Source organism: Centroberyx affinis, unplaced genomic scaffold (assembly GCF_046629955.1).
Source record: "Centroberyx affinis isolate AG114_WGS23_722 - 3 ecotype Tasmania unplaced genomic scaffold, CSIRO-AGI_Caff_v1 ptg003101l_1, whole genome shotgun sequence".
Taxonomy (NCBI): domain Eukaryota; kingdom Metazoa; phylum Chordata; class Actinopteri; order Beryciformes; family Berycidae; genus Centroberyx; species Centroberyx affinis.
The window spans coordinates 20,637-43,823 of NW_027281172.1; the positions used below are offsets into that span (position 1 = coordinate 20,637).

The 23,187-nt window shown below is 41.8% G+C and overlaps 2 protein-coding genes and 1 non-coding gene across 3 annotated transcripts; 2 read left to right on the forward strand and 1 right to left on the reverse strand.

The window, feature by feature from the left end:
• Positions 1-4,358: 4,358 nt before the first annotated feature.
• trnac-gca (transfer RNA cysteine (anticodon GCA)) lies at positions 4,359-4,430 on the reverse strand. The gene has a single exon. It is a non-coding gene; the product is annotated as a tRNA-Cys (tRNA).
• A 1,089-nt stretch (positions 4,431-5,519) lies between these two features.
• Positions 5,520-8,646, forward strand: mrpl53 (mitochondrial ribosomal protein L53). The gene is made up of 3 exons (XM_071537671.1): positions 5,520-5,627; positions 6,688-6,800; positions 8,457-8,646. The coding sequence occupies exons 1-3, from the start codon at positions 5,533-5,535 to the stop codon at positions 8,573-8,575; spliced, it is 327 nt and encodes a 108-aa protein (XP_071393772.1). The 5' UTR covers positions 5,520-5,532; the 3' UTR covers positions 8,576-8,646.
• A 704-nt stretch (positions 8,647-9,350) lies between these two features.
• On the forward strand, positions 9,351-11,288 carry fabp4a (fatty acid binding protein 4a). The gene is made up of 4 exons (XM_071537668.1): positions 9,351-9,475; positions 9,877-10,052; positions 10,184-10,285; positions 11,047-11,288. The coding sequence occupies exons 1-4, from the start codon at positions 9,403-9,405 to the stop codon at positions 11,098-11,100; spliced, it is 405 nt and encodes a 134-aa protein (XP_071393769.1). The 5' UTR covers positions 9,351-9,402; the 3' UTR covers positions 11,101-11,288.
• Positions 11,289-23,187: the final 11,899 nt, after the last annotated feature.

Consider the following 23,187-nt stretch of genomic DNA (forward strand, 5'->3'; position numbering starts at 1 on the left):
GAAGTAGGGAAAACGTGGTTGTGGAATGTGTGTGTGCCGCTGTCTGTTTGAGCACTTGTGCATGTATGCGCTCGCATCATGTATGCATGTGTGTGTGTGTTTGTCCGTGCATGCATGCCGGCTGTAGGCTATGGGGAAGAGAGGCACTCGTACTTGTCAGTGTCTATGAGGAAAATGCTGTTTATGTATATCTGAGAATATCCAGAGGGCTTAGAAACATCCACACAGACAGCCATCTGACCCCAATCTGCACTGCTTATGGAGAGGGACCATCCATATGTAATGGTATGGAGGTGTGTGTGTGTGTGTGTGAGAGAGAGAGAGAGAGAGAGAGAGAGAGAGAGAGAGACCAAGCACATGTGACTAAAAACAGTCTCTCTGTCACTATGGGGGAAGTTGATTTGCATTTCAAAAACAAGTGCAGGCTTATCTCTCGGTTATAAAGATCAAATAGTTGACCACAAATGCTCTAGTAACAATTACATAAAATAACTGCCACAATCCGATGATAACATGTAGAAGGATACAAGTATCACAGCAAAACTGTAAACCATCTAATATCTTATAGGAATATTCTAGAAATATTTGAGATAGAAGATTTTAAAAAAGCAGACTACCATATAGTCAATATAACCTCACTATTGAGTAACCCCAGACACACTATAGCTTAGTCCCCTATATCATAGGTATATTATAGTGTTTTTGGTAGAAAAGGGCGGTCTTGCTTGAAGGTAACACCAAGGTTGCAGGTATTTTGCAGTTATAATTATTTTATATACAGTAAAACGCCAGGATTATTTTTTTCTTTAGGTTTTTCTAAGACCTAATGCAGTAGCCTAATAAATGGCAAAAGGGCAGCAGACTAAAAAAGATAAGCCAGTTTCAGCAGGATGATTTCTTCAAATAGAGAAGGCAGAGGAGAGAGAGTCAGACAGATGCAACTGCATCAAACTCGACTTCTGCCAAAATCTTCACACTGATCATGTTACCTATCAAGTACAACCTGCGAAATCTACAGCCTGGCACTGGTCCCGTCTTTAATACTAACATGGCTGATGAAACACGAAATGTTTCACTGGAAGGCAACAAGTCCTTCCAGCATCAGGGTCTGTCACCACATCCCCAATTTGGTTTCACTGCGACCATTAGTCCGGGGCTGCCGCATTCAAAACTACACTCTATCAATGAAGTTTCCCAATGCGCCCATCCATACACACAGATGCTCACTCCAGTGGCGCACTGACAGGGAAACATAAAACATCCGTGGGAAAATACAACTTTTACATACACATGATGTGAAGATATGAAACGAGCACTCACCAGAAAGCACTACCCAAAAATCAGCATTCAGTGGCTGGTAAACTGAAAGTCGTTGGATTTGTTCAGTGCGCGTTTATCCTTAACCTGAACCTACCAGCGCTACATTAAAAACATAAAACTGATATGTAGTCTATAGAGCTACACTACAGCTACAGCAAGCAATGCGACTGCTTCTTCACCCTGCGCACATTTCTGGGCATGGGAGACACGGAGCTGTTCAGTCTGCTCCGCTCCGCTCTGCGCTCCGCTCCGGCAGGCAGGACGCTACTGGGAGGAGGAGCGGCAGAGAGCAGCCGCGCTAAGCTTCATGGGACATGTAGTCCACCCTAGGCGACTTTTTGTGCTGACTGGTAGGCTATTCAGAAATACATGGGCGTCGGTTGACTATTAGTGAGTCCAAATTTGATATTGTAGTTTTTATCATTATAATGCAGAGCAAAGATCAAGCAAAAAATGCCAGAAATGTATTTGGAAGCCAAGTCTAAAAATGCTCACATCAGGAGAGCATTCAGGATCAATGTTCCTGTGAGCCGTGTGTACTAATGTACCACATTGACCAATATCTTGTCAGTCATAAGTCATTGTTCCACTTTGTCATGGACTTTGCCATACCACAGTCTAGTGAACTGATTCTCAACAGAAATATCCGTGTGCAGTTGAAATTCTCATTTCCTCGTTTGGTTGCAATAGAATGCATGTAGGCATACTTTGACATGTAGTGACCCAAGTTGCCTAAATGGATTCCAAATCTAAGGCCAAAGTAATTTATGCCAAAACACATATAGTTATAACAACATTGCCCATTGAGTTTTGTTCCAAAGAATGATATCTGATACATATCTAGGTGATATAATAACATAAATCATTGGCTGTATTTGGTAATGGCTGTTCACACTTAATATAGTCTGTATCACTAATGACCAAAGGATTAACAATTAAAAGCTCCCCAGACTAAACTGAAATAGGTTTGCTAATGCACCTGTTATCCTCAAAACGTTCCTGCAGCAGCTCCAAACAGACACAAATCAGCCCCAGGACCCTCATCTGCTGAGAGTTTGCCCCGGGGAGCCCATCAGAGAGAGATTTTTATTTTCACTGAAGAGCTTCATAGTTATATTTCAAACGGGGAACATAGAGAGAGTGAAAATAATTCAGAGCGCATAGCCGTTTTCGTTCTTTCCGTCATAATAAATTGATGATATTGTGAAAATGATATTGTGAATTTATGCTCTTCATTTTCCTGGGGGCCCCTGGGACGCCCCCAAGGGCCCCTGGGAGTTCCCCAGACCCAACTTTAAGAATGATTGGTTTAATGGATAAAGGACTACTAATGAAGATTGCATGCGGTGCATTAGTCCCTACAGGGGAATACCTTTTCTCAACCAGAAAATGTACCAGTGTATTTCCAGAAAACCCTCCTGGGTGCTCACACACTCATCTTTCTGATCTTTCCCAATTCATTCTCTGTGGAGCAGCTCCACATTTAAAATGTTTATAGTAGCACAAGTTCCACATTCTATATTCATATATTAATTTGGATGTCGTGGACCATGTGAATAGCATATGTTTCACTACAATGGCGTAGTAGTATGTATTGTTTGTCGTACATCAGTAACAATGAAACAAGACAAACTTGCACTCTGATGAAAAACACATAACAGTAGTCCAAAAAAGGCCTTGTGATGCTCCTTGCACCAAGCAGAAGAAATCACAATGACACGGCCTAATAGCACTGAAGGTTGACACAGCCCACAACAAGCACAACATCCTAAACACCGACGCCTCCCTGGGGGATTGTTCCATTTCATAACTCATTATTTTGCTCAGGAGGAGACCTTGATAGATGAGCAAGGAAAGAAAATCCTGCACTAAGACAATAGCTGGAGTCTTCAGTAAACTAAATGGGACCTCAGAGAGAATAGTCTCGGGTTAATAAATGGAGCCAACAAAGCCTGTCCCCTCTCTGCTCTTTCCTGCCTCTCCTCCTATAGGCCGATTCAATGGGTGATTCAGCAACACTGCTCTTATTTTTAGCCCTCTGGGTGTTCAAAAACAAATGGAAAAACACAAACGCTCCCCTTGACCTCTTTTTCTTTGGGGTCAACCGTCCCCTTGAGCATTCATTGTTTCAGAGCGCCCTCTCCTCCGCTTTCTTGATTCTGGACAATACCGTACAGGTCCTACACTTACTTAAACGTGTGTGTGTGTGTGTGTGTGTGTGTGTTTCTGTGTGTGTGTGTGTGTGTAGTGGGGTGGGGTTAGGGGGAGTATAGGAAATGCTTCTGCCTCTCAGTAGTCTTATGTCTAAATATAGAAGCCCGTGCCTCCACTGTATCACCAGTATCGCAGGCTGGGCCGTACTGTCGCCTGCTCAGGAAAGAGACTTGCAGTGTGTTGAAGTTAGGATAGACTGTAGGAGCCAGGGTGTGCTGATGTGAGAAAAACACATTTGTTCTTCACACCTCCTGAATACAGCACGGCTAAAAATATCCAGCTATACTGAACAGAGGTCACGGAGGTGTGAAAAAAGTTTGAAAGTTGTGTACAGCACGGGTTGATGAATTGGTGATTATATTGCATGCAGTGCTTTTTCACCCTCTCTTAGTGTGCTGTACTTGCTGTGCGAGGGAATGAGGGAAAAAGCATAAAGTTAGGCTGACATATCTAGTGTTTTCTCCATATAAATAATTGAATGAAAGCACTAACACACCACTGCTCTTCCACTGTTTTCTGGTTGTTCTTTCTGCAAAACTAAACATCAGCCAGCTTAACATTCGCAAAGTACAGCATAACAGTGTAGTGGGATAATGCACTATTGGTTCTCATTATTGATGTTTTTTTTCTTAACAGTAATGTGATTATTGGTTCCTGTAGGGGAATTCTCTTTCCGTCTGCCTAGGGAGGTCAGAGGTCAGGGGTCAGGGTCAGATACAGAACAGCACTACAGGAGCTGGTACGGATTCAGTGTCTTGTTTCAGAAGGACAATTGTTTGCAAGATAAGGACTTGAACCCTGGTCTCTCTCCTAATACATACAGTAGGGGGCATCCGGATTTGATCCAGAGACCTCTTGATCTGCAGTCAAATGCTCTACCACTGAGCTATACCCCCACATGAAAAGTTCTCTCTCCAGTGTGAAAATCAACTGTGACAACATTCTCTAGCAAAAATGACAAAATGGCTGTTTTGATTAGATGATGCAAAGTTCTCCATTATATGCAGACACTTACTTCACAGAAACAATTCATGCACTAATCAAATTTGACTTAAGTGCCAACACAGACAAAATCTGAATGCATTTCCATTTTGGCTCTATTCTTGTACACTGACAGGCTTCTGACCTTTTTCATCTGCTGAGTGCAGGAAACAGCAGCAGCTAGTGACCATTTCCCTTCTTCCTTGTCTATTTGATTATGAGATGTGTCTGTTTGATTGTCTATTTGGAGAGGAGCACCTCCCTTATTGACTTAGTGCCTGACAGACCCCCCACTCATCCTGTCCTAACTTAATTCTCCTCTTTGACATCGTTTGTCACATGATTACAGGAAGGTGCCACTCTCAGTTTCCCCTCCAGTTAGCCTCAATAAGCTGTGTCATGTCACTGTGGAAGAGGTGGTGCTGTTTACAGAATGCTAATTGCATTGCATTGAAATATTACTTATATAAAGCAAATTATGTCACAATTAAACTCCTATTAAACTACTAAAACTACTAAAACTTAGGTGAGTGTCTGCAGAAAATAGGCTTGGATCATCATCATCATCATCATCATCATCATCATTATCATCACCACCACGATTTGTACCTTGATTTTATTGCATCACATCTGCAGTTTTTTAATCACATCTGCAGATTATTGATTGCATCTAATCTTTCCATGCATGTTTATTATCATGCTTTGTCACAATGTTTTTCACTCTGCTCCTCTTTTATCACTGGGCAGATGAACTTAAACTTCATCATCATCATTGATTTGTACATTGATTAGGCCTGCATGGCTCAGATAAAATCCACTGTTCAGTCATTATTACCTCCATAAGTGGCTATTAGTATACTTTTTGCCTTTGTACTATTTTGTAACTTTTTTATGGCATTTGGGCAGTCGACTAACAACTGAAAGCACCTTGGTTTATTTATCCTATCCACTGGCGCTCTCTAGTGGCTCATATGGGAAATGTAGTTCAGTGTCGAGGTGAAAGGTCATTCAGAAAACATGGCGGCTTCCACTAAACCGTCCGTGATATTGAAAGCTGTGAAGAAAATCGTGGTTCAGTTCTGTCCGTTTGAGTCCAATGTCCGGTCCACACGGTAGGAAGTGTGTGTGTTTGTCTTAGTGTGTGGAAGCGTTGTGTTGTGTGACTTTTACTGTGGATTAAAGCGGGAATTTGTCAATGAAGCGACCGTGACTGACGTTTCCAAACAGCAGTCACCACCAGTCGGTTTCCACAGATTCGAGCAATGAAAGATATTTAGTGGCGATTTTACTCCTTTATTAGTTTATATTTTACTCTAGTGTGTCTATTTGTACTGTCTGATGCAGAATGACTACATGTTACCCAGATGGTTTTGGTCCCATATATTTGAGTAATTTGTCAAGAGTAGCTAGGAATTTGTCAAATGTGCTGTCCTACTACTATGTAATTACAGTATATTACACATACTTTGTTCTATTAACTTAACCATTATCTTGCCAGGTTCACTAAAACATCAAATTATCGCAATGCATTAGGCGAGCATACAATATAGTTGTATTAACTTCCTAGCCTTTCTAGCTAAATGTTCACAGTCAAAGAGCTCTAAAGAAGCCTGGCAACACTGTGAAATGGGTTTATCAGCCAGACTGGTTCAGTCTGTGTGGGACAGTCCAGTTGGATTCAAGTCTGGACAAGCTCTTGTATATTCATATTTTCATGTCTGTGAGATGCTTAGACATCCTTACAACCTCTTGTAATGTGAGCATTGCTTAAACAGAAACATGTTTAAAGTCCTATACTGTTAGGGATTGTGTCTGTCTATGAGAGATACAGGAGTAAACTTAGTATTAGCTGATAATTAGCTGATAGAGTAAAGATCCAGTCCATTGCTTCTGCCGAACACTTTGTCTTTAGTCCATTAGCTTGAATCATTGCACAGAAATTAGTAAAATCAATTCTTCCACAATTAAAGATATCTCATATTCTTCTATGTGTGATAAAGCAGAAAATGGAGTTGAGTTCTAATGTGTTACATGCGTCACTTGGTATAGGATTTAGCCTAGGTATTGGTGAAAAAAATCTGATACTGATACCCACTGTTAGCCCTGTGTCTGACCATCCATGGTGTTTACCATCTCTAATGTTTTCTAAACATTTTCTCCTTTTGCCCCCAGGGAGTTTCTGGTCATGGTGGGGTCAGAGAAGTCCAGGGCCACCAACATGAACTGTGAGGTGAAGACCATGGTGAAACACGACAAGTCTGAACCTGTTGTGGACATTACATACAGTAAGAACCACATGACCACACTCAAATAGGTGTAAGAAGATGACAGTCTCACTCTAGAGACAGTGTAATGGTGGATGGAGATGAAGTTTGTTGGCATCTTCTTAATGTACTGAAGATAAGCAGCAAGCACCCCAGTTCTCACAGTTCTTCACCACCATCAAGGGAACTTGTGTGTTTTTAACAGGTTGTTAAATCAAAAATGGAAATGGAGTCATTTTTCAGGCTGGTGTAGCAGTTATTGGACTGGACAGAGCACAAATCTGTCATACACTAGAAATCAATTACATTTCCTAGTCTTAGTAATTATCAAAAAGAGGCTGTTGAATTTGGCATCTATAAGTCCCCAAGATGGTGCTGGTCTGGCGCGTGTGTGTATGTGTGTGTGTGAGAGAGAGAGTGAGCGAGCGAGCAGTGAGGGGGCGGAAGGGGTTGGAGATGCGGAGAGCGACAGCAAGAGATGGGCAATTATATATCTGGAAAACATTTTAATTACATCATGTGTATTTTATAATTTGTATTTATCAGGTCCTAGAAATTGCTGTGAGCTAATTATTATCTTCTGAAGATGGTACTTAAGTGTTTTTCCACTACAGAAAGAATAGCAAGACAGTTAGAGACTTTTGAAGAATAAAAATTGCATTTCCTCTATTATTTTCTCTCAAATTTACCATCTTAATGTTACAGCAATAGAATAATGGACCCATTTAATTAATTTATCAACTGCAGGCCGTCTCAACTATAGGCTGACTTTGACTTTGCATTTTATGCTGAGGTGGCACTTTTGTTCATGCATGATATTACACAATAAATGTCTCTCACAAACACACTAAAAGCAGAAATGTCTGCCATAGGTCAGCAGTGTACTGTATGGTAGCAGCCTGTTGTATTCTACTCTACCTCTGCTCACAGTTGACTGTTCAGTTGTTTGTCTCTTCTTTTAGTCGTAGCACATGCTCATCATCAGTCACTGCTGCATGTTAAGAGTCATCAAAATGTGTTATCAGTTCATACCACTATCTCACCTCCTGGTCAGGCTGCCAAGTGGATAATAATAATAATTTAAAAAAAATAATAATAATAATAATAAGATGAAAATCTGACAGCAATCTTTTTCATCTGATTGAATTGAAAGCTTATATAGCCATTCAAAACAAATTTGTGTCATCAAATCATCATTCTAAAATATGCCTGGTTATATTACTTTTTTGATGAAATGGTTAATCACTTAGTCTATAAAATGTCAAAAATAATGACAAGTGCCCATCACAAGTTACCAGAGCCCAAAGTGATGTCTTAAAATCACTTACAAGTATTATTTTTTTAATTATATGAAGTTGAGAAAAGCAAGCAAACCATAGCATTTGACAGCACGAAGCTGTAACCAGCAAATCTTTGGTATTTTTATTTGATAAATGACTAAAACGATTAATCAATTATCAAAATTATAATCCGTTGATTTTCTGTCAATTGGCTAATCAGTTAATCGACTAATAATTTCAGCACTAATGGTCATCCAGCTGAAAAAGTATGGCTGCTTTTATTAATTCCCGAAACATTGAATTTTTGGAGACACAACGTTCATCCAACAGCCATGAAGTTATTTTTTATATCATTTAAAAACATACAATAAATCTCTGATGTTTTTCTGTCCTGCAGCGGACGGAGAGCGGCTGGTGATGAAGGGCGCCAAGCTGAGCAGCAGCGAGATGCTGAGCGCGTTCCAGTCCCGCTGCATAGCCAAGGACCCACAGGCAAAAGCTGGAGCCAAAAAATAATCCTCAAGTTTAATGTATTTATGTGTATCTATCTGTGTATATGCTCGGATGTTTATAATAAAACCGCTTTATTGAAATGTGTTGGTTCTGCTGTGTCGACTGTTGCTTCATTTAGGCTAGTGTGCATTGTTTTCTATTTTTATTTCTGACACAACACGGCAAAGGCTCAAATCAAATCATTTGGATATGCATACAAAGATAGTCAAGTGGTTTAGCCCCTTGTCTCTCCAATCACATATCTTCCAACTTCCCCCACTGATCTAGGATCAAATCCTGCCTGAGCTTGTTTCCCTTCCTCTTGTCACTGTTGCAGTTTTCCCACTGTCTAAATAAAGAATAAAAATGCTGAAGGTGAGCTCTCCTTGTGGGAAAATGCTAATCATGTGGATATGATCAATTATGATTATGTTCTTGTCAAGTCGTCTATTTCACTCTGTATGAGATGTGAATTGAAAAATGCTTTAGCTGAAAGAAGCGTCATGATTAGCACAGTGGCACAGTGTCTTTGTTTAGTGATAAAACACAGACCTTTCTAGCGTTTGACAGAACATTATACAAGCTGCAACCTCTGACACAGTGGGCTTAAATGTAGTTTGGCACACAGTTTAGATGCGGCTCCCCTGAAAAACCCCTTCACCCACTCCAATTTAGTCCCCCGGAAATTGCCGAACCGGGATGCTGTGACGTAGCGGGCCGTGATTGGGCCGTTCTGCGGCGCTGGGTGTCGGGCTGGTACCTTAAAAACGCTTCGCACCGGTTCATACTGGAAGAGAGTTGAATCCGGAGCGACTCCCCTGGTTGTTGAGGATATCACATCAGCTGCAAAGATGGTTGAGAAGTTTGTTGGGACGTGGAAGATGATTTCCAGCGACAACTTTGATGACTACATGAAGGCAATTGGTAGGAGAGTATGTGGTTTAGCCTGATGAAAAATCACTAGAGTGTATTGCCTATAGTTTTCTTATTGGCTGACAGTGGTGCTCAATACTGAGCTTAGTGACCTTTATCTCCTATGGTCTAATATTCTGTATTTTTTGTGTTTTGTAGTGTTTTTAATTGTATTCATAGGTCCATAGTATCCTTCTAAAATGTAGCCTATTATAGGATTACTTTAGATCTTTAGCTCTGGAGAAGCTCTAAAAAAGTTCTCATGAATTCCCAGGATAAGAAAATAGAACTAAATGTCAGAATATGGATTTGCTACCATTTGAGTAGCCCATCAACGCATTTTATATCATCAAACTTCGCTCTTTAATTTATTATTTAATGCATTTTGCTGACCTTGCCCTCCCGCTGTGCAGGTGTGGGATTTGCAACCCGGCAGGTGGGGAATCGGACCAAGCCCAATTTGATAGTGACCGTGGACGAGCAGGGGACTATTTGCATGAAGTCGCAAAGCACTTTCAAGACAACTGAAATCAAATTCAAGCTCAACGAGCCATTTGATGAGATGACCGCAGACGACAGGAAGACAACGGTGTGTGTGTGCGTGTGTGTGTGTGTGCGTGTGTGTATGTATGTGTGGCTGAAAAATAACAGCGTGAGTCTTTTGGCCGGAGGGTTTTCTGTGTTGGAACTAACGACTTGTCTCTGTTCTCTACCCTCCAGACCGTCGTGACCATTGAAAACGGCAAACTTGTGCAGAAACAGTGCTGGGATGGCAAAGAAACAAATATTGAGAGGGAGGTCACAGATGGAAAACTGGTAGCGGTAAGGATTTTTTTCCTTTTTTTCCATAACTTTAAACTTGCCTTAATATGTGCAATGTTTTGCAATTTTGCTGTTATTAATCATTCAGCATTGCCTTACTTTTTCATTGAGTTTTTTGATAGCAAGCTATATTCATAATTGATTTGATGATTAAACTGTAATAGCAGATATAAATACTCACAAATTTGTTTGACCTGTTCCTGATCAATTAATCTTCCAATCTGTGTGTTTCCAAACCCCAACATGTGAACAAATTGTGCACGTCACCCTTCTGAAAAACAACTATAGTGGTCCCATAATAGCCTATATCTTTGGATACTACACAAATATCACAGCAAAACCTTAAAATGTCATGCATCTACTATAGGTTGAAAAAAATGTACCGTAGGAAATCCTAATACCAAAGGAGATAGAAAAATAGAACACCATTAATTACTATAAAGTCAGTATAAACTCACTATTGAGTACCACAAACCCAGTGTAAGTCCCTATATGAATATAATTGGAGATACAAAAGTGCCATATTAAAGTATGATAAAGTCAGTATAAACTCACTATTGAGTACCACAGACACACTTATAGGAATGTTATAGGAATATTACAATGATTTTATGTTAGGGTGGACTCTGCATGATAGCTGCAACCTAAATCCTACCCCAGTCAAACTCAAAGCACATGCTGGAATGTGTCTTCACCTGTTCTGCACCTGCACCTCTTCTCCCCCCCTTCCTCCTGACCTCACCTGATCCCTCTGCCCACAGAAGTGCAGGATGGGAGATGTGATCGCGGTGAGGACGTACGTGAAGGAGATGTGATCAGACCCCCTTCGACCCCTCGGTGGATGGATGACAGGCTCAGTTCAATGAGCGCAAACTAAAGCGACGGCGTCTACTGCTCTTCCTATTCTTATCTTCACTGTGTTGCCAAAGCAAATTTCTATGCCTCTGTACTCCAACATGATTCATTCGGTTCAAAGCATTGTTGTGGTGATTTGAATAAAAATGATGGATAAATTGTGAAAACGGTGCCGCTGTGAGCTTATTGAATGCTTGACTGTTGTTAGTAGTTACAGCTATGTCAGTAAGTCAGTTTTTTCTTCTTTTTTGGGGAATAGTCTAGTTAATGTCCAAATCAAATGAAGACATTCTTGAATGCATGCCAAATTGATAAATTAAATTGGGGTCCCAGAGTGCACTTTCTGAAGAATGCTGTTCTCAAACAATTTGCCATAATGGAAACATACCAACTAATCTGAGAGACTGATTTACTGAGTTTGTACTGTTTATTCCTACTGGTATGTGGTCTAGAGAATATATCAATCATTCTACATTTGGAATGTGCTAATGAAGCAATCAAAATGCTTTCAGACATTTTGGCTTGTATTGGGCTTTTATGTTTCCTTATTTTGGTCAGAAGACAAAGGCAAAAATGTCCACACATATTCCTCAGGACAGCTCACTCAGGTCAAGAAGCAAACCCTCAGCCTTACTGGTGATATATGCTGTGAGTTGGCAGGGGCTCCTGGAGGAATGTGAATTCCTTTTAGAGGCACTAAGAGCATCATGCAGAGGGGTCAGCGAGGAAATGTATTCCCTCTTCCTTTTTTGGGAGGTCGAACATTTCCCATTGCACGTGTAGTGGCAGCTGTGCATGGAGAAACCAGTGGCATTGTGGGTCCTCCCCATAGACGTCCCCTCCCTTTGGCCACTGGTCAAGTCTGTGTGTGTGTGTGTGTGTGTGTGTGTGTGTTGGGGTAGGGGGGTGGGGGGGATTGTTCCAGAGGCGACAGCCACTTTCCCATGGCAGGAAAGAGAGACGATAGCACTGATTGGACCTAATGGCCAAAACAGCTGAAACAGGTGAAACTGTTGGCCAGCACTCTGTTCCCTTCAGCCTGGACAATGGTACTGGCAGTTAGTCGAGGACGCACAAAGTTTGAACTGTGGGGGAGATGCCAAGTGGATGAGGACATCAGAGTGGAAGCAAAGGTCACCATGGTTGAGATGTGTTAGTGTGTCATGGGCTGTGGTTTTACTGCCTCTTAAACACATTTTACTACAACTGTTGTGGAGCCATTTATATTCTTAACGTATTAATTAAAACAACAGGAGTAGTAAAGTACCTGACCCTCTGTGACAAAGACACAGCACTCTGAGCCTGTCTGATGCAACATGTGGAGGACCACACTAGCTTTAACCCATCAGTTACAAAAGAGATGCATGCTTGGCAGTGGAAATACAGCCATGGAGTAATGGACTTCAGCTGGGTTTCACAGGAGCGGAAAATCCGAATCTTTAACCCAGTGTGACCCAGATATGATCTTCCCTTGACTCTCTAAAAATATTCAATTTGTTCCTTGTTTAGACATGAGAAGATGAGATTTGTGCTGAAAAAAAATGGTAAAAAAAAACAAAAAAAACCCAAACCCAATCTTGAGCAAATTCATCTGTAGAGCTCCTGCTGTTGTCTATTCTGTATGAACTGTTTTCCTGCTGCTGTCTTTTCTGCATGCACATTATGAAAGTGCACTGGGTACCTGATATTTTCTCTCACAGCCGGAGAGAAAAGAGCACATCTGCTCCAGATTGACTTACAGGTGCAGTGCTTGTGTTCCACAGGCAGCCCCGTCACTTTGTTTGGGTAACTGTGGGGAATGAGCAAGAGCTACACCTCCCCGTTTTATGTCAGAGATCCCAGTGCTTGCGTTGATGATCCATGCTGTTTCTTAATTGTTTGAAGTAAAGAATTTAGAAAGACAAACAATTGAAAAAGACAGCTGAGGAAAACGATTGATTGACAATAATGACTTTAAGCATTTTATCTTTCAGACAGTTAACAGTTTAATTCTTGAGCATGAACAGTGTACACAGTGCAGAGATTCACTCGGACCATCTGAAACAATACTCCATCGCCTAAGGCCAAGCAGGATGAAAAGGGCGATATGCTGCTGGAGAGGAAATTAAGGCCCTCATCGTCCTACACTGCCCACAGTTCAGGGCGGCAGGGCGTAATGACCAGAGAGTGTGGAGTACAGTAGGAAACTGCTCAGGAAGGGACAAGACAGTGAGAAGCCCAGTGAGAGTTAGCTGGCAGAGCGAGACGGCAAAAAACAACGGGAGCACAGGCCAAGATCTGTGTGTGTGTGTGTGTGTGTGATGTGTTGACTGTAAATGTGTCAGTTCAGTGTTGTTCCCCAGTTAGGCTGCCTCACTTTTTGTGACCCTCATTTACGTCATGCACAAGAAAATGCATGCAAACTCATGTAGAGAATGTGAAATATACGTATATGTAGATGTCCACCTAACTGTGAATCATGCACTACTCACACTCAATGTAATGCCAGAACTGTTGCTCTTTCTCTCCCTGTGTGTGTGCGTGCACATGGGTGTGTGTAGGTATAAGTGTGTTCTCATGACTGGTACACGAGGATATCTTGTTGACACTGGGGTTGTTTTGTGCGAGGGAAGATTGTCTTGGACATTGCAAGAATGAACTCACATCCTTTGCAAAACATCTGGAAAACTCCACTCCAGTGCAGCACTTACACCCTTCCTCTGCCTGTCCTTTAGTATACATACACTCTCACACACAAATAAACACCTTGCACGTTTGAAGGCATCGCCAGGGCCACAGACACACTCTGCACACTGTATTAGAGCTTTAATTCTAATACAGCTGGTGATATGTAATGATTAGTAAGTTAATTCTGCTATCCTTCATGTGGCACTGCCAAAATCAATTAAAATGTTGTTCCAGTAATTGAAGAAGAGCAGACTTTCTATTGTGAGTAATTCCGCTAAGTATTTAACTTTGTCTTAATAATTGACTTGCCAAATTGCATTCGTTTGAAATCCAAATAACAAACTATGTTACTCATGTTACTGGTCACAAACTCTCCACTGATTGTTTAGACTGTAAGTGAAAACTGTCAGTCAGGATTCAAATGATGGACGCAGCCACCAGTCTTGACTCTAGTGTCAACTTCACACAGATTTAATGGAAGCTCAAGCCAAAACAGAAGAGCAGACTAGCCCTACTATACCTACAGCACAAAAACCACTGCCCCTCTTGGTGTTTTTCGACTCAGGTTTCGGCTGGAGGGGTGGGGACGACCTCGGGATCAACCCCCACCTAGATACATCTAACCGAGTCTGTAGGAGTCTTGCTGGGAACTATATGCCCATGCATTCCCCGCTCTGTAACACTGACTGTGGATCAGTTTTACCTCGGTCCCCTCCACGGGTCCCACAGCACCTATACGCTGACCCTAGATCAGTCTCCAAGGGCAACCGAACAGCTGGGCTGAACTATGTCAGCCGAGGCCCCACGGAACAGTAGGGGAGGCCGGTTGCCATGCAACAAGCTTTCTTTTCTTTTCATTGAACCTCACAATCCAGTTATACTTGGGAGTGAACTCTGATATCATCAACAGCTCTCTGGATGTTATGCAAGATGAGTCCTGTCTAGTCGCACAGAGGCAGACTGTTCTCTCATCTCCCCAAAACACTTAGAGAGACACGTCTGGCTTTCCAGGAAGGGACAGATACTGTTTTGGATCAAGGATTAGAGTGTAAACAGCTGGATTGGATCAGTCCCACCAAACTTTAAAAACCTAGCAATTACGTTTGTGGTTTAAGTAATTTAAAAGTGACTAATCAGAGATTTGATCTTCATATATCATATCTTTACATATCTTTATATATTACAAATGAACGGTTGTTTGATAGGCATAATTCATCCTTTCCATTCCTGCCTCTTTTGATGCATATCTCCTCTATTGGAGTGAATTGTGCCCCTAATGGCACAAAATGATAGCAGAAAGAAGATCATTGTTTGTAACAGAAACCATCACATTGTTTCACTCGGATTAGAGTCTATGGCAACAAGCAGGTACATGGAACAGTCCAGTATTCAATTTTCTATTGCCCACTTTCACAGGGAGGTCAGAGGTCAGGGTCACTTACAAAACAGCTACAGAAAAGCACAGTCAGCTTGGCTGAAACTACCCCATTGTATAAATAAATAGATAAATAGATAGGTAGATAAGTTGATTGGCAAAGAGTGGTGGTATTCACTGTTCAAAAACAAGAGTAGTGGTTTTACTTTGAAAACTTTTGCATAATCCCCTCTCAGAACCTAATGACCCAGGCGGCTGAGCACAGCTAATGCTCAAACTGGAATCGGTCCTGGAATGAGCCAACATAGTTAATTTCACAATTAGTTCATTTACATGCTCATTAATATTCCTTATAAGACTAAGACCTTAGCCTTACACCGGTTAAGATCAGGATATGGCGTTTACATGGATCAATCAGTAACCATTTATTTTGCAGGCACATATATTTATGTGCCTGTATGCCTGGAGATAGTCTAATGCTCTACAGTCTTCCTGCTGTGTTCATTAGTGGCACTTTATTTTGATGCTCCATGGAAACACTTGTGACTCCATGGAAACAGGGCTTGCAGGATAAGTGGGATATGGTGTTTACATGCCAGAATATACCGGTTAATATCGACATATCCCAGCTGGCAAATTTGGGTTCTTCATATTCGGGATATGGGCTTATCCCAATTATTGTAAACAGGATATTGTATTTACACGCACCGACTCATAAACAGAATATTTCAATATCCCAGATATAAACAGAGTATTTATGTGCATGTAAACACAGTGATGAGAGCTTCCTAAATGTAGCACCCTTAAAATACATTTTTATTAAAGCTATTGTTCTCAAAGCACTCTCACTCTCAGTAGAACAGAGGTAGAGTAACCTCAAAATATAACTTCTAAAGGACACTGTATATGAAAAAAAAACATTTTTGCCTTTGAGCAGAATACAAAGGATCACTTTTTTTCCAAGTCACCCCACCAGGAGTTTTGCCTTCCTGTCACAATCCCTTAGTTTAGCAAGAGACCCCATGAGTGATTGTACAGCTCACAGGAAGGATGATGGAAGTCTTTTAAGTAAGGCTATACAATACAGATCCTACACAATGCCTTTCCCAGGGGAACACTACAGTCACTAACCCTATAGTAGGCAAACTATGGCTTTGAAGGGATATAGGGTTCCCCCTTCATGGTATGTGTGTGTGTGCAGACCTAAAGAAATGCCTGATAAGGAAGTGTTGGTATTTTCTGCTCTGAGTCCGCCACAAACTCTCAGTGTGTTGGGCTGATACACTCCTTCTCCTATGGCTACTGTGTGACAGGACATGTGATCTGTAATCTGGAGGGGGTGACGGTGGTGAAGGGAGAGCTGAGAATGGGGTGATCTTTACGTCAATGAAATCAGAGTGCGTGTGTGTGTGTGTGTGTGTGTGTGTGAGAAGCCAGGTGGGAGGTAACACAGATGCTCTGTCTTTGGTCATATCAAGCATTCTTTGTGCTTCTCTCAACCCTGTGAAAGGACTCCGTAACACACATTACATGCACAGCAGTTCATTTGTGGCCTCAGCATTTTGAGAGTGAATGGAACTTCTGTGAGGGAAAACTATCTTCGATCACTAAACTATTACATATTCAATTCATGGAAACCTTTACAAATGTATGGTATGCTCAGTCCTGAGTATGTAAACTCAGTTTGAGGGTGTTGAAGAGAAATAAAAATGAAAAGAATCGGCATAAAAAATCTGCAAATTGAAGAAATATATCGCTTATGCACTAAAATAAGGTCTGTTAAAAAATATTTGAAATGGTAATTTTTCAAAACTACACATGAAAATCTGGGGATATTTCAAAACCCTGATATTCAGTCCTAATCTGACCCTGCTGAATGAAAGTGAGTGACCCACCAATGGGGAGTTCAGAGTGGGCCACAGACTTTACACTGCCTGGAGTCTGACTGTACTGTGCCGCCGGAAGAACGGCTCGCTCTCTTGTGCCAGACAATACAGCAGCCTGTCTGCTGCCCCCGCTCTCATACGATAATGCAAAGAGTGGGAATTCAAGGCATTTCGCTTGGATAAAGTTGTGGAGAACTAATGCTTTGTTGTGGTTTCTACGCCATAAGTATGTAGACACACAGACACTCACACACCCACACACACTGACCTTCTAATGCAGGTGGTATGGCTGAATGGTGTTGATGTTCTAAAGGTCAGACCATGCTGTTTGCCTAACCTGGTTTCAATAGTACACATTTTTTATCAAGCCACGTAACTGTAGAGAGAAGCAGAGAACATGACGTTGAAAAATGTGACAGTCTGTGGCTCGGACTTTGTCAAACACAATAGTTTTCTACTTCTACTACTATAAATGTATTACTTTTTTTCCCCACTGAACACAATATTTTGGTTGATGCTAACAAGTGCAGCAATTTCACTACAGTGTGTTTAGTATGGATGGATACTGTATGTGTGTAGCAGGGTTCAAAGAAGCTTGATTCCTTACAAAAGGCAATGTCTACAAAGGGGTTAAACCAAGCACTGTTGGAGAGCAGAGGATGTGTGTCATTTCTGTAGGAATATCATATTCAGAGCCAAGTGTGTCATCTAGCCACAGCCACAGAAAAAGCAAAACAAACATGATTTTGCTCAGTGTGAAGTGAATCTACAAAATAAAACTATAATCAAATCATACACACCTTACCTGTGTATTACTCCTTGGTACACCAGTGCTTCTAGATACAGTAAGTAGCCTATCTGACATTACATTTAGTCGCTGATTGAGCACAGACAGTTACAACAGAGAATCCTCTAAATAGCCCTTGACTTAGAAAACTGCATCTCTTATAAAAACAATGGGCCATCAGGAAACCTGGCCTGATGGACACTTTAAGACGTGCTGTACGCAGCACACACTTCCCCACAATGCACTGGAGAGATAACCAGAGCCTGTGATAGGCGGGAGGAAAACGGAAGCCATCAGTCACAGGCTGACCTTTCTCCAAGTGCCTTGTAAACAGGCCTTTCAGCAGCATAAAGCCAAACAGCTAACCCTTTTAACCCCTTCAAGTGAGATTTATTAAACCACAGCAAAGCTCAATCTGCTCTGAATGGAGTCGATAAAGTTTTTATTTTATAGGTTTAACTTCCACTGCCTAGGTGACAATGGATGTACTTTAAGCGCTTTGTCAATGTGAAGTAAGACTATAACTGCACTGTGATAAAAGCTAAGAAGCAGCCAAAGCTATTTGCTAATGTACTTGTAAGACTGTATTTACCTATTAAGCCTAACCGTGTAAAGGACACCACCATAAATCTAAGGTCTATGGGTTTACAGCTGTTTGAGTCGACGCCCGTGTGAAACTCACTGGGAAACTACTCAGCTGCCTTTCCTCTGATGCACAGCTGCACGTTAAACAAGCAAGCACCCTCGGTGGGTCAACTGCTCGCTGGCTCTTTGTCTTGTCAGGCACTTTTGATGCAGAAAAAGCAGAAGGGAGAGCGAAGCGTGTGACTAAGAGGCAGGGAGGATTCTGCACAGAGCTGAGTGTCCGACACTTACTCCTCCTAGAGGAAGAGGAGACAAGGTGATGATGATGGTGGTAGTGGAGACAGAGAGACGAATTAGATGTGGTGAAAGAAGTACATATGTGTACTTCTTAAGTAAAAGCGGAAATACCTCACAGTCTTTAGCACTTTTTGAATTTGTGCGCAAATTCAAAAACTGCTCGAATCTTCTCCATTCAATATTTTACCCAAGTAAAAGTTTTAAAGTATTTCTTATTCAGTGCACTGAGTACCAAAAGTGCACATTCTCTACAAGGTTTTTCTGTGATTGGGGTCAAACCTTTTCCTTCAGTGTAACTGGGAACTGCAGATGTCAGATAATTATAGTGGATAGTTGTACTCAAGTATAGATCATGTAACCCAAAATGTACTCATGTACCTGAGTACTGTACTGGAGTAAATCTTCATTTCTCTCCATCCCTTGTGCAGCAGAGGGAGAGTTGGATGGTGTGGGAAAATGAGGGAGGAAAGAGAAAAAGAACAAGAAAGAGGGAGGAGAGGGGGGATTAGAGTGAGGCGAGAAAAGGGAAAAGGTAGTAAAGTAAGGGAGGAGGGGAGAGGAAAATAACAGGACGGGGCTTTTGAAGGAGGAGGGTGGTGGGCAGCCTCACATGGCCAGACCTCTCACCTCCTCATCACAATGTGCCAACACCAGGAGAAAAGAGGACAGGAGGTGGGTGCAGAAGATACAGAGAAGGAGGTGAGGGGTAAGGAGACGAGGAGGAAGATGAGGGGAGCCAGTGGGAGTGCAGAGACGGGCCGGTTCTGCTTTCGTAACTCACTGTCCCCTTGGGTGTTCCTGTCAGGGCGCCAAGGAAGCAGACATAATTCACTTAATTGGTTCTCACTGTGAAATGTATAAGGCAGAGCAACAAAACCGCTGAGGGATTTTTCTCTTCTGTGGGCCAAAGGTAGCAAGGACTTCTCTCCGCTGCCTCAGCAAATTAAATACTTTTCAATTCTCATCGCTTTATTCCAGCCAAATCTTTTTCATGCTGCAATCTATTGGCATGGAGCAGTATTTATTACTACAACCGCGTTGATCTGACAAAAGGAAATTGATTTATTGAAACAACAATTAGCAAAAAAGTACAGTAGGGAATGATTGTTTAAACTACACTACCAGTCAAAAGTTTGGACACACACATTTTTCTTTATTTTTACTATTTTTCACATTTTAGAATAATAGTAAAAACATCAAAACTATGAAATAACACAAATGGAATAATGCAGTGACCAAAAAAGTGTTTAACAAATCAAAACTATCTTATATTTCAGATTCTTAAAAGTAGCCGCCCTTTGCCTTGATGGAAAGGCAAAGGCTTTGGAAAGAAATTCATACATAGGCATCAACTTCACTATTTATAGTTGTCTAAAAAATGAATTTCAAGCATTTAAGCATAAGCCTGTGATCAAAATGGCGTTAAGAGAATGAAAAACATAGTACATTCAATCAGGCGTGTCCAAACGTTTGACTGGTAGTGTGTATTTCACAGATTCTTCTAGCTCTGCACGACATGAATGAACGAAAGAGGCCAAATCCTACTTGAGACTGTGAAGTACTACTTGAGGCATGAAATGTCCAAGTCACTTTCATGCTCTGATAGTACAGTAGGAGCCTGAAGTTTGATTCGGACCATGACATCCATAGTCTCACTTGTAATAATACATAAATCACATGATCTCCCCCTGCAAAGCAAGAGGTCAGCACCCCCTTCCCCACATTCTCTGGAGGATTGACAAATGCTTTGTTCATTTCTTTAACCTGCAACCCACTGGACACATTCTGACTGGGCTAAATCAGGACACTTTAACCTCTGTCTGGACTGAGAGATTAAACTAGTGTGTGGTTGTACAAGGCAGCAGGTCAGCACCAAAACTGCATGACTACAGTATAAGGCCAGAGACCCAAAATGAAAAAAAATGAAAAAACAGAGGCGACATGTTCGTTACTCACTGGACTTTCTGTCAAACTTATCTGCATGATTCATTTGAAGATCCCTCCCTAAAGGTCATCGCTTCTTGTAAATGGTTTCAAATAATTGTTGGCTAAGACCAGTGATATATTGTTATCATATACGTAAACTGTGGCTGAATTCCACCAAGATAGAGTACGGCCATGTGATTGTGGGAGTCATTCACATTAACCACTGTATGTAGTTGCTTCTGATAGCCAGCTAAAAGGGGAATACCAGTCAATTTAATGTGTGCTATTTCTATGGTCAAGGAAAGTCCAATCAGTATTCGTGAACATAAAGAACTCTCTTCCAAAACCAGAAATCTGAGAACTTCAACTTGTGATGTCGGCAAGTTGTAAAAACTTGAATTGGTAAAAAGCTTCAACATTAAAGCATTTCTACCAAACCCAACAAAAAAGAGGGGAAAAATAAGAAGTCTGTGAGACGCTGCTCACTAATCACATTCATCCACACGACCCTCTGAAAGATAACTGTGACTTTTGTCATTCAAGGACTCACGTTCAAGCTCACATGGGGACTGGAACTTAGATAAGAACATGCACACTGAGACCAAATACGGTCAAGCAAGTTCGTAAGGTGCCTTTCTGAGTCATTACAGTTTGTAAGTTTGTTAGTTTTGTTTGGTGGCCTTGTTCCCCTCAGTGTATGTCTAGGGAGCATGGTACACATCCTGTACAGACACAGCAACCCTATTCACAAGAATTCTACGAACTGTGTCAACCTTTTAGGTCAGTGAACGCACCGCTCACTGCTCTGTCCGTCTCCCACTGCCCTAATTTTTTATTTATTTTTTTTAACTGTATTTAACCTTTTTTAACCAGGCAGGTCAATTAAGAACAAATTCTTATTTACAATGACAGCCTAAAGGATGTTCATGACGTTCACTGTACTATTTACCTCTGTTGACGCAAAAAGAGTAAAGATAGATTAGATTAGTTATGATTTCAGCCTCTAAGGCACACACTGTGAGGCCTGTTTCATGTTTGACACAAATATTGGGCAGCGTGCCCAATATTTGCTTAAGTTGCCTCTATCTCATGACCTAATGTATGCTTATTTAGCATATTATATTTGCCCAGTGTTCCCTTTGTTCTTTGCTGATATATATTGTGAACCTGCACATTCCTATATCATGACCTCATTCCTGGCCAACACACACTTACTGAAAAGGCGACAAGAGTCAGCTGCTGTAGATTGGAATAAGTGGAATAGTAATGTGCTTATCAAATGGTCCAGTAAGCATGAATAGGAGGTCAAGACCTCGGTAGGGACTCCAGATATGAAAATGGAAATTTCATGATAAAAAAACAATGAAAAAATCCCAACCAACCTAAAATTATGGCAATTACATCTGATTTTCAATTTGAAATAAAAACTACCAATAGACAGACGCCACTGTGACAGCCGTGCAGTCGACCTATACACAGCTGTGACTGAAATGGTGAGGAATGAAATGATGTTTTGGGACTCTCTTATTCAGTCAACATCAGTCCAATGTGAACACTTTGGGCTCATGTGCCGGGTCGAGTGGCAAAGAAACCCCTGACCTTGAGCCAACTTCACCTGAGACAGATTTCAGTTCAGGGTTTGGCGGATTGAGATGCTCTCTGTTGAGCCGTAGAAGCAGACAGTGGGTGCTAGCTATGTGATAAAGGTCAGTAAGACTAATAGGCAATTAAGGCTGGACTATCCATCCGCACACACACACACACACTCTCTCTCAAACACTTGATCACTCACACCGGCATACGGACAGACGCACACAGTAACCCGCTCACCCATACCCCCCGTCCACACCCCCCTCTTTCCACAACACACACACACATACATACACCTCCACAGCAGTAATCCCCCTAGGGTGATGGGTTCTACGGGGGTCAGCGTTTGCCGGACGCAGCTTTTATTTGGGCCCGATTACTTTTGGGCCCAGTCATCGTATGGCCTCTGTCGACAGGGATAACGCTCATTGGGGTCCGATTGCTGTCCGCCTCACTGGCTCCATTCACCGGGCCCGGCACAGTCATTTAGAACTGGCAGACCTAACACCTAACCCACAGAGCCGGGCCAGCCCAGTCAGCAAATACAACCCCCCCTTTAATCAAAGAGGAGGGGGAGTAAAGAGAGAGAAAGGGAGAGAGGGAGAGGGGGGAAGGGGGAGGGGGGGCAGGCTAGCAGAGGGAGAAAGGAGGAGGAGAGCAGGAGACATATGAAAGATTGCTGGAGAGTGGGGTCATGGTGTGTATATGCGGAGAGAGAGGGAGAGATGGGGAGAAAGAGAGAGAGAGAGAGAGAGAGGGAGAAAGAAAGAGGGAGAGAGAGAGAGCGAGAAAGGGGGAGAGAGGGAGGGGGAGAGAGAGAAAGCGCGCAAAACATAGCTTTTCATCAGCTGACCGACCAGCAGGTCTTTTGAATCAAAGCCATTTCCGGAGCAGCTTTTATAAAGAGTCTTTGACCCCAGTGGCCTCTGTGTCA